The sequence below is a fragment of the Chiloscyllium punctatum genome, chromosome 12 (genome assembly GCF_047496795.1).
Source record: "Chiloscyllium punctatum isolate Juve2018m chromosome 12, sChiPun1.3, whole genome shotgun sequence".
NCBI classification, from domain to species: Eukaryota; Metazoa; Chordata; class Chondrichthyes; order Orectolobiformes; family Hemiscylliidae; genus Chiloscyllium; species Chiloscyllium punctatum.
The window spans coordinates 18,571,089-18,588,475 of record NC_092750.1 but is presented as its reverse complement, the minus strand read 5'-3'; the positions used below and the strand labels follow the sequence as shown (position 1 = coordinate 18,588,475).

The window sequence follows — 17,387 nt, the reverse complement described above, 5'->3', positions numbered from 1 at the left end:
TTCCTAATCTAAGACAGAAACATGTATTTGGACATATGAGGCTGACATCCTATCTCAGAAGAAATTGTGATACCTCAGACAGGGTCTAAGAGTTGAAGTGAACTAAATGCATTTATAATAAGCAAATAAATATTTAAACCAATAGGAAACATTTCTGAACAAACATATTCAACGGTAATGGGCCACACACTTCAAAAGTCATTTGTAGGATTTTCATTGGAAGAAAAAAGTAATTGCATTCTTGTGCGATGAAAAGTGTTATTCATTTAATTACAACATGTTACAATTCCTGAGATTATTATATGGAGGCATAATTATGTCAAAATTCATTCTAAGCAGTCTTTCATTATAGTCAGTTTAGTGCAAGAGGATTTCACACTGACATAAGAACAGAAAATTTTACAGCATTACATTAATATTGAACAACCCCCCCCCCCCCACCCCACCCCCAGAAGTCTTAGAAATCCAAGTTCTTAGAACATTATTAAAAAGCATTTGCAGCTATATTGTTTCTTAGTTGGCAAGAATCAATCACTAATGGGTCAATATGCAGCAACATCTTAAATGAAACCCAGGAGACAGCCTGATTCCTGTATTACTACAATGAGTGACACTTTATCTCAAGGGAGGACAAACATGAACACTTTGTAATGAAGTAATAATATTTCATTTTGCAGGTAGTTTTTTTTTCCTGTATTCCCAGAATGAAAACAAACTGTAGTTTAGTGGTGAAATACAAGTAAATATGAAAGGTGAAATTTTCCTGTCACTGGTATATCATAAGTAATAGTGAGAAAAGTGGGAAACTAGGATGAGAATGAAAAAATCAGATTCTTAATGTCAAGAAAAAATGTCCTGAATTTGCCCTCAAGTCTTAAATGGCGACTTCAGAAATCTCGCCACTGTTACAAGGAGCCAGAGCAGCATGGAAGCCAACCTTTCATCCATTTACCCTTCTCGTTGCTGCAGAAAGCTGCCAACATCATCAAAGACCCATCCCTCCCTGGTAATGCTCTCCTACATCAGGCAGGTAATACAGAAGCTTGAACACATGCACCAACAGGTTCAAGAACAGCATCTTGTCTGCTGTTATTAGACTGATTAATGGACTCTCTAACTTCAAATAATGCTGATCTTGCTTTGTGCACCTCCTGTGCAGTGTAACCTGAATGCTTCGATCTGTCTAAGCACCCTATGATCTATATGTCCTTGTTTGCTATGATCTGCCAGAACTGCTCGCAAAACAAAGATCTTCACTGTACTTAGGTACATGTGACTACAATAAATCAAATCAAATTTGTGACTTAGATTGTTTATGCATGCAAAATGACAGGCAGGCAGACTGTCATCTTGGGACACATTGAAAAGTTATTTGGGTGCATTTGGCATGGTGCAGCTCCATGTCATGTCAACATCACACCTTCTTCCAGTTCAAGCAGAGTGTGTTTATAATTTTGCTAAAATAATGTATAGAGCAGTTGATCACCTTTCATCAATATTAGTATCAACATCATAGATAATATTAAAAGCAACATGGATATTCTAATGCAATAGATGTTGTGTCAGGTTTTTAACTCACTTTATTCACTTCTCAACTCTCAAGACAGTGTTTGCAGCAGGATTTCTCCACCCTGTGGTAATTCACAATTCAAAATAAGGTGATAAAGGGCTTTTTTTCTTCATATGCTCCCTCTTTTGTTTTGTCTTCTTCTCCTGAATGGATTGTTTTGTGGGCAAAGCTCATCCTCTGGTACAGTACTGTACATAAGTGATCTTTATACATGCAAAAGCTTTAACCAAATCTGATCCTGGCTTATCAACTGACATTCATGCATGTCTAGTAAGGGTTGTTGGGTAGTGGTCAGAGGAAGGAACCCTCTCCAATACCTTTCAACATAAAACAGAAAGGTTACTTGTCACTCCCTACCACCTCTCAGGTTGACAGCTGCTACCACACGGATCTGTGAACAAACCTGGGGCCTTTCTGGTTGGGTGCGGGAGATGGGCGTGATTAGCTACCCAACAACTAAGCCATTTTAATGCCAGGGAAAGAGAGAGAAGAAATCAAAAGAATTCATTGTGGAAGGAAGGAGCCATTGTTCACAAAGGGCCTTTAGCATCTCCCTCCATTAGAGAGGGGGAATTGGTTGCTCGAGGGTAACCATTCCATAAGCATGGGGGTAAGATGAAGAGCCTGTCTCCATGAATTGCTACATCCAATATGGTGATCGAACTTATGCTATTGGCTTTATTCTGCACTAGTCACTTAGCTAACTGAGTGAACATATATCTCCATTAATTAATGACAAAATAATTTTATTTTACTTTAAATTTAACCAATTTTAAATTTTAATCGAATAATGGATAATAGTAACATACTGTAGTGTGCAGGATTGAAAAACTGTCTGGGGAAGTGCTGATTGGAGTCTCAAACTCTTCCCTTACAGAAGGAGGGAAGGAGAGAAGCAAGATTAGCAGGACAAGCCCAGAAAGCAGATCTCACACATATTTCCCAGTGACACAATACACGGGTGTGTCTAGCACACTTCATCATTGATTGGTTAAATGCAGGCTTTTTATGTAAATCTGCACATATTTTATTCTTGACCTTGGCTGGGAAATTTAAAAGGTGAAAATAAAATGAGGTGAGGCAATTTCCCAGAAGGTGGGAGAGAATATTGAAAGAAAAGTGGTTCTTGTTCCATTTTTGTGTGCTTCCTAGTTATATAGCACCATTGAAAGCGGTCTAGGAGTATATCATTTGCCATCCTATTTATTATGGGATGACATATGAGAAAAAAAGACATACACAGGAGAAAACTATAAATGAAAGTAAATATGGAAAAGAATACTCATTGCAGGCTGGAATATAATGTCTTGTGATGCATTCTACAGTAAATCATTCCACAGTAAATATTTGGTTGCTCCTTTTCTGGAATGACAGCTGGATAGTTGCTTTTCCCTAGCAGCAGTTGGGAGGTATTAGATTGTGATAAAATAAAATGATATTCAGTATTAAAACCTACAGCAACACCGTGCAAGCTGTTTTGCCCAAAGGTATGTGATTGATCTAACTCTTATTATTTAATACACTTAGACAATAATGAATGAGCGAGTGTATATATTAAAGGTTACAAATTATACTTAAGTATTTTTAGGCAGAGGCAAATACAAGTGGACTCTTCCTGGACATCATCTTGAGTTGGTTATTGTCATAAAATAATGGTGAAGTGTATTTCTCTTCAATAGCATGTTTGAATGTACTTTCAATCCAAGCAGTGAGAGGCTCTCAACTGAACACAAGTGTTGGTGCATCAGTGTACTTTAAAAAAAACCCTCACCCACTAAAATTATCCTTTTATCTTTACCTATAATCCAATTAAGCAATAATCTATGAATGCATATGCTGTGACAGGGAATTGAGTATAGGTCACCTGTTCGAAGAAAGGGTCATAGATCAAGCCCTTCAATCGACTGGCCTGGTTTCAATTCCCTGCTATAATATGTACACTTGAACATTATCCCTGTTCAGCCATGCTTTTAAAGTGTGGAAGGAAATGATTTATGTCATGGAGAAGTTGATCATGATTGTACATTTAAAACCAAAGCCTGTGTCTCAACAGCCTAGTCACAGCAGTGCTCAAGATACAATGGTAAGATGCCTTAAAAATGTTTTGTTAATTGAGCTTGACAGGATGGGGATGGTGGGAGGAAGGGGAGTGGCAAGAGAAAGAGTGATACTTGGGCTTAGAATAGCTGTTGTCACTGATGTGTTTGGAAAGCTCACAATGTTTATCCCTAAAGTACAGAACATTTTTTATTCTGAAGACGCATGGATTACAATAATTACATCAGGTATTCAAAGGGTAGAACTAAAATATTATTCCATGGTATGGTTTTGAGACAACCATTGGTTTGCTTATTTAATTGGTATTTTATTGATATCATACTTTTTTGAGGCAGTGACATTTTATCTGTTGAATCATTTAATATTTTATGCAGTGCTTAGGTAAAGTTCATAAGTATGCATTTGCAATGTGCTGTTAGCAAAGGTATAACAAATCAGAGTTGATACTTGTACGAATAGCAAGCTGAGAGAACCAATGATTTAAAGCAATTAGAAATCTCTCAATACTCATACCATGCTGCAGATTCTCATGTTCTTCTGCTTCATTGCTGCTGTGGTGAAGACCAAATAAAACAGTGGAAAATAGCTGAAAAATCTAATTGACTAGATGTTAACGCTTGTACTCATTTAGGTTTGATTTAAATGATGGAGCTGGTTTAATGAAACAAATGCACCTCACCTTGTGCAAAAAAAGTCTCTTTTTAGATAAAATGAACTAAAATGCACATCTTATTTATTAACACCTAAATCTGCATCAACATCTGCATCCAGTCCAACGATGTGTGGGTTAGTTGATTGACCATAGGAAATGCAGAGCAACAGGGATCGTGTAGGGATGTGGGTCTGGGTGGGATGGTCTTCAGAGGGTCAGTATGGACTCGCTGGGCCTAATGGTCTGCTTCCACGCTGTAGGGTTTCTATGATTCTAAGAACACACCCTGCTCCAAGAGAAATCCAGATAAGCGCTTTTTAAATGCCATTAGGAATATATTGATTTGTATGTTGTGACCTCTAAAGAAAACAAAATGACTGAAATAAAAACTGCCATTTATTTTCACCTTTCATGAACTCAAGGCATCTCCATGTGCTTTACGACTAATGAAATACTTTTGAAGTATAGTCACTGTTGTAATGTGGGAAACATTACTGTCAATTTGCACACAGCAATCTCCATCAAACAATATGATTATGAGCAAATTATCTGTTTTTGTCATGTTGATTGGGTAAATATTAGCTAGGATGCCAAAGCTAACTTTGCACTTTTTAACACCTATATTACAGAGAAAATGGAATCCCAGTTCTGACAGTACAGTATCTGCTCCAATGGAGTGTCAGCCAAGTTTATTGTGCTTATGTTGCTGCAGTGAGACTTGAACCCATTCTTCTGACTCAGATGCAAGAGTTCCAACAGTTGAATTATGGCTGGGCTGCCAGTTCAAGTATCTCATATGTTGATATTTAATGACAATGATATCCTTTAAATTTTACACCTAAATTAAACATCAAAGGGAACAGTGCTTATCTTTATGGGTAGTTTTTAAAATTCATTTGCAGAATGAGGGTGTTGCTGGGTAGTCCAACATTGAGAGTCATAGAGTCATAGAGATGTACAGACCCTTCGGAAACACATCCTTTGGTCCAATTCATCCATGCCGACCAGATATCCTCACCCAATCCAGTCCCATTCACCAGTATTTGACCCATATCCCTCCAGACCCTTCCTATTCATATACACATCCAGATGCCTCTTAAATGTTGCAATTGTACCAGCCTCCACCACTTCCTCTGGCAGCTCATTCTATACATGTACCACCCTCTATGTGAAATAGTTGCCCCTTAGGTCTCTTTTATATCTTTCCATTCTCACCCTAAACCTATGCCCTCTAGTTCTGGACTCCCCGACCCCAGGGAAAAGACTTTGTCTATTTATTCGATCCATGCCCCTCATGATTTTATAAACCTCTACGAGGTCACCCCTCAACTTTCAGTACTCCAAGGAAAACTGCCCACAGCCTATTCAGCCTCTCTCTAATGCTCAAATCTTCCAACCCTCAACATCTTTGTGAATCTTTTCTGAACCCTTTAAAGTTTCACAACCCTTAAGGTTTCCATGATTTGGAGATGCCAGTGTTGGACTGGGGTGTACAAAGTTAAAAATGACACAACACCAGGTGATAGTCCAACAGGTTTAATTGGAAGCACACTAGCTTTCGGAGCATCGCTCCTTCATCAGGTGACGACCACCTGATGAAGGAGCGATGCTCCAAAAGCTAGCGTGCTTCCAATTAAACCTGTTGGACTATCACCTGGTGTTGTGTCATTTTTAACTTAAAGTTTCCGATAGGAATGAGACCAGAATTGCACGCAATCTTCCAAAAGTGGCCTAACCAACATCCTGGACAGCCACAACATAACTTCCCAACTCCTATACTCAATGATCTGACCAATAAAGGAAAGCATACCAAACACTTCACTATCCTATCTACCTGTGACTCTACTTTCAAAAAGCAATGAACCTGCACCCCAAGGTCTCTTTGTTCAGCAACACTCCTGAGGACTTTACTATTAAATGTATATGTCCTACTAAGATTTGCTTTCCCAAAATGCAGCATCTCACATTTATCTAAGTTAAACTCCATCTGCCACTCCTCAGCCCATTGGTCCATCTGATCAAGATCCCATTGTAATTGAGGTAACCTTCTTCGCTGGCCACTACACCTCCAATTTTGGTGTCATCTGCAAACTTATTAACTATACCTCCGACATTCAGACCAAAATCTTTATATAAGTGACGAAAAGTAGTGGACCCAGTACTGATCCTTGTGTCACTCCATTGGTCACAGGTATCCAGCTTGAAAAACAACCCTCCAGCACCACCCTCTGTCTTCTACCTTTGAACCAGTTCTGTATCCAAATAGCTAGTTCTCTGTGTATTCCATGAGATCTAACCTTGTGAACCAATCTCCCATGGAGAACCTTGTTGAACACCTTGCTGAAGTCCATATAGATCACATCTACCACTCTGCCCTCATCAATCCTCCTCATTGCTTTTACAAAACAAAACAAGTTTGAGAGACATGATTTCCCACACACAAAACCATGTTAACTATCCCCAATCAGTCCTTGCCTTTCCAAATATGTGTCAATCCTGTCCCTCAGCATTCCCTCAAACAACGTGCCCACCACTGATGTCAGGCTCACTGGTTGATAGTTTCCTGTCCTTCCTACCTTTCTTAAATAATTGTACCATGTTAGCCAACCTCCAGTATTCTGGCACTCCACCTGTGACTATCGGTGATACAAATATCTCAACAAGGGGCCCAGCAATCACTTCTCTGGCTTCCCACAAAGTTTATTGACCATCCCTAATTGCCCAGAGGGCAGTTAATTGTAAACCACATTGTTGTGGGTCTGGAGTCACATCCAGGCCAGACCAGGTAAAGATGACTGTTTTCTTCCCTAAAGAACTTTAGTGAACCAGATTCGCTTTTCAACAATCACGATCATCATTATACTCTTGACTCCAGATTTCTAAATTCAAATTCCACCATCTAATGTTACAGGATTCGAACCTTTGTCCTGGGAACATTATCTGGGTCTCTAGATTAATGGTTCAGCAATAATATCACTAGGCAATGCCTCCACAGTAAATATCAAATTAGTCTGTAATATCCACATGCACTGATATTATATTTGCATTGTTTTGCATCTGCTGTGTCATATCAATTCTATTAATGTAACATTAAAAAGAATCAGAAACTTGAGTCATAGGTCAACTGGAATATCCAAGCTGATCTTGGCTATACTATCTCCACAAGACACTCCAGGTAACTTGGTATTCTTTTCATTCTCTGCACTAATTTCAGTGTTCTCTCTTCGCTTGTCTATATCTTTACCTCAACACTCAACCAGACAATTTGTTTTCACCTTTATTAATCAAAGAACTGCAGATACTGGTGATCTGAAACAAAAACAGAAATTGCTGGCAAAACTCATCAGGTTTGGCAGTATCTGTGGAGATTAAGCAGAGTAACATTTTGAGTCTGGCATTCTGACAAAGTGTCACTGGACTTGAAGAGTTAACTATGCTTTATCCCAACAGGTGCTGCCAGACCCACTGAGTTTCACCAGCAATTTCTGTTCTTGCTTTCAGCTTTGTTTCTGTATATCCCTTTCTCTAAACTTGCTTCACCACAACAGATGGACATTCTTCTGCTTTGCAAATGCCACTTGGTTATGTCTATTAAAATTGACACAAGACTTGCTTAAGACAACATCAAATCTGATTTTTCCTTCTATCAAAAGTTTCCATTTCTCTGTCTGTATCATCCTGATTTTATATTTTACCTTCTCTCTTCAGTGGCAAAGTTCAGCTCTGGATCCTGGGAAAAAAAGTCTCTAAACACTGTATGAATAGTTTTGGCAATTTGACTTAGCATCGAAGGTCTCTCTTTGACAGGATTATGAATCTCATTTGAAGCAATTAACACAATCCTAGCCCCCAGTAAGTGTGTGTCAGAAACAGGAAAATAAATATAGATAATTATTCAAACAGTGATGGTTAACATGAGGAATAGCAGTAGGAAAACCTACATTAGTGTGATGATGATTGTTGTTCTGGAACCAAGGAACCACTGCTCATATTGTATGCATGCAATACTATCAGTTCTGAAGAAAGGTTACAAGACTTAAACCTGCTAAGTTTCTCCAGAAATTTCTGTTTTTGTTTCTTCAATGCTTGGTGTTGGACCTAGGTGCAAATATGGAAAATATTCTGAGCTTTATAACTTACTCAAGAATAGTATAGAATCAAGTGAAACAAAATGAGGATTATTTCATACCAATGTGCTTTAGGCACTGTATGCCAACATTATTTAATTTTCCACATAGGGAAGAAGGTAATTAAATGTGGAAATAAACCTACTAGGGAGAATAGGGTGGGGGAATTAACATTTATTACATTTAATTAATACATTCCTCCTTTCTTTTCTCACTCTTGTATGTCTCCCGCAGCAATTGATTCTTTGCGAGGGTACACTGAGCTTTAAATTTTGAGCAAGAAAGTGGGCAGTTTTTGCAAGAAAGTTTAGAATGCACATCTCACCAGGCTATTTGATATGATAGGGCTCAGGGTTGAAATTAATCTAGTTACCCAATGTTTATACATATATCCACTTACAACTGAATGTTTATTAGAAAGTGGTAAATAAGCAGCAGTGAGGCCAATTACAATGCCAGAATGCTCTCTTCACTGTAACCATAGACCACGAGTTCATTAAGATGTATGTATTGGTTTAGTTGGTTGCGTCATTGAGGGACATGGAATTATTTATAAGAGATGCAGGTTTATTGAATGCAGCACAAATGGATTTTTATGAATGCTAATGAATATACAGGACAATTCTATTCACATCAGACTAAACCAGCAGATTCCATAAATGTTTCTATAAAATTATATTAAATTACATATACCTTCCAATTAGAGTAACAGGCCTAATTATATTATGCTTATGTCTGGTATAGATATGTTTCCTCTTATTCCACGTATGTTATCTCAGTTTGTCAGTGCATCTTTCTATTTTTTCCTTATACTTGACTAACTTTCTCTTGTAACTATCTGATCTATTTGCCTCAAACACTTCCAGTCATTGTAAGTTCCACATTCTAATTGTAAATAAATTTCTCTAATGGCATTAATTATCTTCAATTTATGAGTAATTATGAATTCTCCCACAAGTGGAAGCACTATCTCAATATTTACCCTTTCCAATGCATATATAACTTCAAGGGCCATTTCTAAGACCTCTTTTCCAAATAAAAAATTGCCCCAGCCTGTTCAATGTTTCCTAACAGTCGGAATGTCCTTGAACAGTCCTTATAAATCTTCATTGCATTATCCCTACATAGATGTCTTTTGCGGGACTTTTTGAAAATTATCAGAGTACTGTTGTTCATCAACAGACATAGTTCCAATGAAACCTTGACAACTGGGGATTTCTATGCTACTACAGCCTTCATTTGCTATTGTAGCAGTTGATATCACTCAAATATCTTCTGCTTGAATCACCATTGATGACTTGTTTTTGGGTTGCACTTCTCTGGTTCTTATCCTCTGACCGGTGATGCTGCTGCTCCTTTAACAAAGTTATGTTGTCCTTGATTTTTTTCAGAGAGGCCTTAAAGACACAGACTCTGAAAAGTCTAAGTTTGAAAGGTTTTAGGGCCAGTTTGATTATAGCTACCAGATATTGCCACAGACTAAAGGTTTTCAAGTTATTGAAAAAAAAACTTGTCCAATGAAAGGGGAGTGGCCAGTTCTCTTGTTCAGATTTTCTCTGGTTTTATTTGGTTTTGGCAGTCTGGCTATTCACTGAAAGCAGTCAGGCAGTTTGAGGCTGCTGAGCCAAGAAACAGCTACATAGAAAAGGGTGTTCCATGCTGCCATCTCTCTTTCTTTCTCTCTCTTCCCCCCCCCCCCTCCCGGAAGACCCTGTGTTTGATTTTACATTTTGTGTCAAGGGGTGTTTATCGGGATCGTTGCAAGTATTGGAAACAGCATCATTAAGTTGGGATGATATTGGGTTTTCGGATAGATGAAGTTATTTGGTATTCTGTTCTCTTTTGTTTGTATTCCATTCAGTAATCTTGTAAATAAATTCTGTTTTGTTTGAAATTAAATAGTTTGACCAGCTGCAACTCACCTGGAAAATCTACATTACACCTGCTTAAAACAACTAACAAAGTTAGGGTCTGCTACCTTCTTGAAATGTTTTGAGGGGTTCTGGCCTGGTCCATAACAGACCTTATTATTTGGGTGGCTCTGCCATGAGTTGAAAAATCTCAGAGTCAAAGGAAGACTCAAACTTCTTCACTGCAACAAAGTGGCAATCCATGGAAAGGATAACTAAAACATAGCTCATTTCACATAGTCAGAGTAGATGTTTTTAGGATAAGGGTAGAATAAACATTTTGCAACTTGAAAAAAACACAAAGTACAACATTAAAAATGAGAAGGGACTTTATCCAATCCAATTCATACAGCTGAGGAAGGATAGTAAAATTGTCAAGATGTAGCAGTTACCAGGAGAACTAGCCAGATAGATCACAAGAGGAAGAGTAGAGGAACCAACAGGCTAAGGAGCAGCTGAGAAATTAGTAGCGAAGAGTTTGGAATCAAGAATATTAAAGCCTTCAGAAGCATGATAAAACTTAGCACTGGAAAAACTGTTAGGAGTGGAAAACCTAGCAGGAGGAGCAAAGCCACAATGAAACCTGTGGATAGGCAAAAGCAGCAGCAGATGCAGTGACAGCTAAAGCTAAGCGTCAGCAAGAGCAGGGTAGGCTTTGCCACTGGAACGAGATGCAATAGATCAGGATAAATAAAAGGAAAAGCAAAATACTGCAGACCCTGGAAATCTGAAAAAAAATCACAGAAAATGCGAGAGAAATTCAGCAAAGCTGCCAGCATCTATGGAGAGAGAAACAGAGATAACGTTTCGAGTCCAGCATGATTTAACTTCAAAACTGACAGAGGTTGGAAAATGTTTCTTTTATAAACCTGACTGCATGGTGTCTGTTCTTCATTTTTCTTGTATTTCTTCACCCTGTCCCGATGTGCTTGGTTTGTTTGTATCTTTCTTACTTTGCTCTCAGTAGAAGGACCTATTTTCTTTCTTTTGTACCTTAATGTACACCTTTAATTTTACATCTTTACTTTTATTCCATGACAATTAACAACTCTTTTGTCTTTTGCATTGGGCCTCCATACCACCTGCTCCCCTTGCCCCATGCCTCCATCTCTGTTAAACAAACAAAAATACAACTCCCTTCAGTTCTGAAGAAGACATACTGGACTCAAAATGTTGCTCTCTCCACTGATGCTTTCAGACCTACTGAGTTTCTCCAGCATTTCTGTGATGGTGCTCAGCTGGAGTGGAGATTTCAACATAAGCTGAGAACTTCCAAGTAAAACAAAAGTAAAATAACATAGGTGCTGAAATCCGAATAGAAAATACAAAGTACTGGAACTAAGTGTTGCCACCAAAAATGTTACATTCATTAGATCAACTTAGCTTCTTTCTGTCTGGAAACAGGCCTGTTTCAGTGTGGAAACAGGCCCTTTGGCCCAACAAGTCCACACCAACCCTCCAAAGAGTAACCCACCTAGATCCATTTCCCTCTGACTAATGCACCTGACACTATGGGCAACTTAACATGGCCAATTCACCTGACTTGCACATCTTTGGACTGTGGGAGGAAACCGGAACACCTGGAGGAAACCCACACAGATACGGGGAGAATGTGCAAACTCCACACAGTCTTCCGATGCTGGAATCGAACCTGGGATCCTGGTGCTGTGAGGCAGCAGTGCTAACCACTGAGCCTACAGGAAATTAAAATATGAAACAAAAATATAAATTGTTGGAGAAACTCAGCAGGTAGGGCAGTATCTGTGGAGAGAAAGCAGAGTTAACATTTTGACTCCAGTGACTCTTCTGTTTTAGGGTATGGGGCGGTGGTGATTAAAGTATGAAACAAAAATAGAAATTACTGGAGAACCTCAGCAGGTCGGGCAGCCTCTGTGGAGAGAAAACAGAGTTAACGTTTTGAGTCCAGTGATGCTTCTTCAGAACTGGTTATGAGGGCAGCCCTCTTTCACTCAGAGAGACAGAGGAGCCGTCAGCGCATGTTGCCAGTATCAATGATGAACGCACCTCAAATGGTCACAGCGGGTTCGTATGGGGAAGGGGTGGTAAAGGGGCGGGAAGGCAGGCGTTGGGACGTACCATGATGGGTTGGGGGGGGGGGGGAAGGGTTGTTCGTTGGAAGGTGGAACAGACCGTTGGCGGGCGCCGGTCGGGTGCCATGTTGAAAGCGAGCGGAGTGAGGATGAGGAGATGTGTCTTGGAGCGGGAAGGAAAGCCTGAGAGAGAGGGAGAGGGGCGGGGAAGGCGTTGAGCGAGAGAGCGAGCGGAGTGGGAGCCGGGCGGAGTAGCGGCGAATGGTGAACAGCGCCTCGGGGAGGGCGGTTGTCGGGCCCCGGGGCGGCTGAAGCTGCGGGGGCCGCCGAGCAGCGGAGAGCGGCGGCGAAGGGAAGGCCCTGACTCGATGGCGGCGCTGCCGGTGAGACGCCTCTCCCTCATCCTGCTCGGCTCTTTGTTCGCGTTGAGGGCGGAAAACCCGGCGCAGGAGGAGCCGGGGCCGCCGCTGCTGCTGGAGTCCCGCCGGCCTCCCCCTCTCCCCCCCGTCCTCCTCCTGCTGCTGCCGCCGCCGCCGCCCCCGGGCCGCTGGCAGAACCGGGCCGAGGGCCGAGCGCCGTGCCCGGAGCCGGCGAGTGGCCCTGGCAGCTGGGCAGCCGCTCCGGGTCGAGCCCCCCGCTACCCGGCGGGCTGCCCCCGGCACACCGGGAGGGATGGCAGCGGCAAGACCGAGAGAAAGAGAAACTCCCCGGACGCGGCACAGTGGCATCGGGGCAAGGACGGAACCGGGCGGTGTGTCAGTGAAGCCTGTCGGAACCGGGAGCATCGGGGCTTCAGAACCACCCCAGCGCGGAAACTGGTGCGCCACCGCGGGGGTTTCTACCGGACTCACTCCGTCTTATTGTCTTGTGCAGAGAGCCTCCCCTCCGAGAGGAAGCAGGGGGGACGTGAAGCCAGCTTGCTAGTCTACCGGCCTCTCTTTATCCACTCGCCGTGTCCGGGCCGGGACAATAGCTCCAGGAAGCCGTTTTGGAGTCAGCGCTCGAGCAAGTCAAACGCCCGGCCTGCAACGAACGGGAGACTCCCGTGGGATCTGCCCCGGGACTGTGCTGAGGTTGCCTTCAATACCCGGGACTTTAAGCGAGGTCGCGGGTACCTGAAAGACCAAGGAAGGAATGTGGGACGAGAAGCGTGTTTGAAACATTGTCCAGACCCCCTGCTAAGTAGTGTTATGTACCGTCTCTTTGAGTGCTTTCTTTTAAACCCCGAGGAAACATTGTACAACCGTTGCGCACAGCAGGCAAACAGCGTGAACCACACTCTTATCCGTCACCTACACCAACACAGGAGTCGCTATATTAACCCGTGCCTAAGTCGATGCATGAAATACGCTTCACTTGAAAACAGGACAGACTGGCCTGTATCGAATTTAAGTGAAAACAGAGTTAAGTGTACACGTGGATATTTTTGGCGTTTGATAAGCCCACGCAATTGCAATGTGTGTCCAAAATCGTGCTTAGTTGTTTTTGCAAATATGTGCTCGACGTGGGGATCACATTGTTTGAATGACGACGTTTCAGCACCATCCGTGGCGTGGACAGCTCCCGGTACGGTCAGAGAACCATCTTCTGTTCAAAGGCTCTGCAACCCGGACAACAGAACAAAGAGCTTAGGGGCACCCGCGACAAACCTTTCCCGTCCTCTCAGCTGTGAAGTCTTTCACAGTCTGCAATTCTTTAAAGCCACCAAAGGTTGTTTGAAAAGTCTGCTGTTTGGACTTAGGCCAAGGAATCATTCTAAAAGCGATCTGCTTATACTCTTCCAATTAAACTCCAGCAAAGCTATGCAATTTGAAACATTTAATCCCCAATTTGGCAGGCGGGGAAAGAGAGCCGTCTTTCCAGTACCATTAACGAGAACTAGTAGATCGGTCAATCGTCGCCCTCATTTTCCACAATATAATTACCAGGTTCAGGTGGCAGAGAACCAGCCTCCAGGGACCCGTGTAATCTCCATTACGGCAGTGGACCCAGATTCTGGAGAGGCTGGGAGGCTGTATTACTCTATGGCTTCATTGATGGACAGCAGATCCATGGATTATTTTACGATTGATGCTGAAAGAGGGTTGCTGTCAACCAGCAAAGTCCTGGATAGGGAGAGCATGGACCTGCACTATTTCCGAATCACAGCTGTCGATCACGGTATCCCTCGCCTCTCTGCCACCACCATGATCTCTATAACAGTGAGGGATACAAATGACCACAACCCAGTGTTCGAACAAACTGAGTACAGGGAAACCATTCGAGAGAACGTAGAGGAAGGTTATCCCATCTTGCAGCTCCGAGCCACAGATATAGACTCTCCTTCCAATGCCAATATCAGGTATCGCTTTATGAATCAGCAAGCTGCACATGCTGTTTTTGAAATTGACGCCAGGTCAGGTTTAATTACAACTCGTGGATCAGTGGATAGAGAAACTATGGAGAAATATTCCCTTATTGTAGAAGCCAATGACCAAGGTAAAGACCCTGGTCCTAAAAGTGCCACAGTAAAAGTTTACATTACTGTCCTGGATGAAAATGACAACATCCCACAGTTTAGTGAGAAACGTTACATTGTCCAGGTGAGGGAAGACATCAGGCCACACACACAGATTTTGCAAGTTACTGCCACAGATTTAGACAAAGACAATAATGCTTTGGTTCATTACAATATAATTAGTGGAAACAGCAGGGGGCAGTTCTCCATTGATAGTCTTACTGGTGCCATTGAGGTGGTAACACCTTTAGATTTTGAGGTGGAACGTGAGTATGCCTTGCGTGTTCGTGCTCAGGATGCAGGACGACCACCCTTATCCAACAATACAGGAATGGTCAGTATTCAGCTAGTGGATGTTAATGATAATGCTCCTATCTTTGTAAGTACCCCATTTCAGGTTTCTGTCCTTGAAAATGCACCTCTTGGACATTCTGTAATCCATATCCAAGCTGTGGATGCAGATTATGGTGAAAATGCCCGTCTGGAGTACAGACTGACTGATACAGCGACTGATACACCATTTGTGATCAACAGTGGAACAGGCTGGATCACAGTGAGTGCACAGTTGGATCGGGAATCTGTTGAGCATTACTCCTTTGGAGTAGAAGCTTGGGATCATGGTTCCCCATCTCTATCTGCTTCAGCAAGTGTCACTATTACAGTGATGGATGTTAATGATAATCGACCAGAATTTACCCAGACAGTGTACTTTATCCGCTTAAATGAAGATGCTGCAGTGGGTACCAGTGTACTGACAGTAACTGCAGTGGATCGAGATGTGAATGGGGTAGTCACATATCAGATCACAGGTGGGAATACAAGGAACCGTTTCAGTATCAGCACCCAAGGTGGCATGGGAATTATTACACTGGCTTTGCCTTTGGATTATAAGCAAGAGAGACGTTATGTCCTAACAATCACAGCCTCTGATCGCACACTTCATGATACGTGCCATGTACATGTCAATATCACGGATGCAAATACACACCGGCCAGTATTTCAGAGTGCACATTATTCAGTAAATGTCAATGAAGATCGTCCAGTGGGGAGCACTGTGGTGGTAATCAGTGCTACAGATGATGATGTTGGGGAGAATGCAAGGATTACTTACTATTTGGAGGATAACATTCCGCAGTTTCGAATTGATCCAGACTCGGGTGCTATAACATTACAGACAGAGCTTGACTATGAAGATCAAATGACATACACACTTGCCATCACTGCCAAAGACAATGGGATTCCACAGAAATCTGATACTACCTATGTTGAAATCATGGTCAAGGATGTCAATGATAATTCACCAGTATTTGTAAATGTTCAGTATCAGGGCTCAGTCTCTGAAGACGCCCCACCTTTTACCAGTGTCTTACAGATATCTGCTACTGACCGTGATGCCCATGCTAATGGAAGGGTTCAGTATACCTTCCAGAATGGAGAGGACGGAGACGGAGACTTCACAATTGAGCCAACGTCAGGGATTGTTCGAACTGTTCGAAGACTTGATCGGGAGAGTGTTCCGATATATGACCTCACTGCATATGCAGTAGATCGAGGGATCCCTGTGCATAGGACTCCAGTTCATATTCATGTCAGTATTTTGGATGTGAATGATAATGCACCAGTGTTTCCTGCTGATGAATTTGAAGTCTTTGTGAAGGAAAACAGTATTGTCGGTTCAGTGGTGGGAAAAATCACAGCAGCTGATCCAGATGAGGGGTCAAATGCTCAGATAATGTACCAAATTGTTGAAGGCAATATTCCTGAGATCTTCCAGATGGATATCTTTTCTGGAGAACTCACAGCTCTTACAGACCTGGACTATGAAGTAAAGTCCGAATATGTGATTGTGGTGCAAGCGACCTCTGCACCTCTTGTGAGCCGTGCTACTGTGCATATTCGTCTGATTGACCAGAACGACAATAGCCCTGTCCTTAAGAACTTCCAAATAATTTTTAACAACTATATATCCAACAAATCAAACACCTTCCCTTCAGGAGTCATTGGCAAGATCCCAGCCTATGATCCTGATGTTTCAGATAGATTGTTCTACACTGTTGAGCGAGGAAATGAACTGAGTTTAATGAATCTCAACCAGACAAGTGGACAACTAAGGTTGAGTCGAAAACTAGACAATAACCGTCCACTTGTGGCTTCCATGTTGGTGACAGTCACAGGTAAGCTTGTGAAGTGTAAAGTATTTCATGAAGCTTATTTGTAAGGGGACTGTGAAGCAACTTTGTCTAGAACAATATGATTATAATATTGGATTAGGAGTCTAAAATGTTGTTCAAATTTTGTTATAGCACATGTGAGATTGAATTTAATAAGTCTAGTACGTTTTGAATCATACCAGAACAAAATTATTATGAATGATGCTGGATTGTAATAAAAACTCAACTGGTTTACAAATGCCCTTCAGGGAAGGGAATCTTTCACCTTTATCTGTTTGCCTAATGCGATCTTAATCTGCATTTCATGGTTAAAACTTGCTGTTGGAAGTTACCATGCTCAGTCCTTTTGAT

The 17,387-nt window shown here is 41.7% G+C and overlaps 1 protein-coding gene across 5 annotated transcripts in view; it reads left to right on the top strand.

Annotated features, from left to right (window-relative positions):
* Positions 1-12,482: 12,482 nt before the first annotated feature.
* Positions 12,483-17,387, top strand: part of LOC140483641 (cadherin EGF LAG seven-pass G-type receptor 3-like) — a 253,976-nt gene continuing 249,071 nt past the window's right edge. For all 5 annotated transcript variants that reach the window (XM_072581951.1, XM_072581949.1, XM_072581950.1 and 2 more), the window contains exon 1: positions 12,483-17,039. In XM_072581951.1, coding sequence (XP_072438052.1) covers positions 12,737-17,039 — 4,303 coding nt within the window. In that variant the 5' untranslated portion in view covers positions 12,483-12,736. The remainder of the gene's footprint in view (positions 17,040-17,387) is intronic.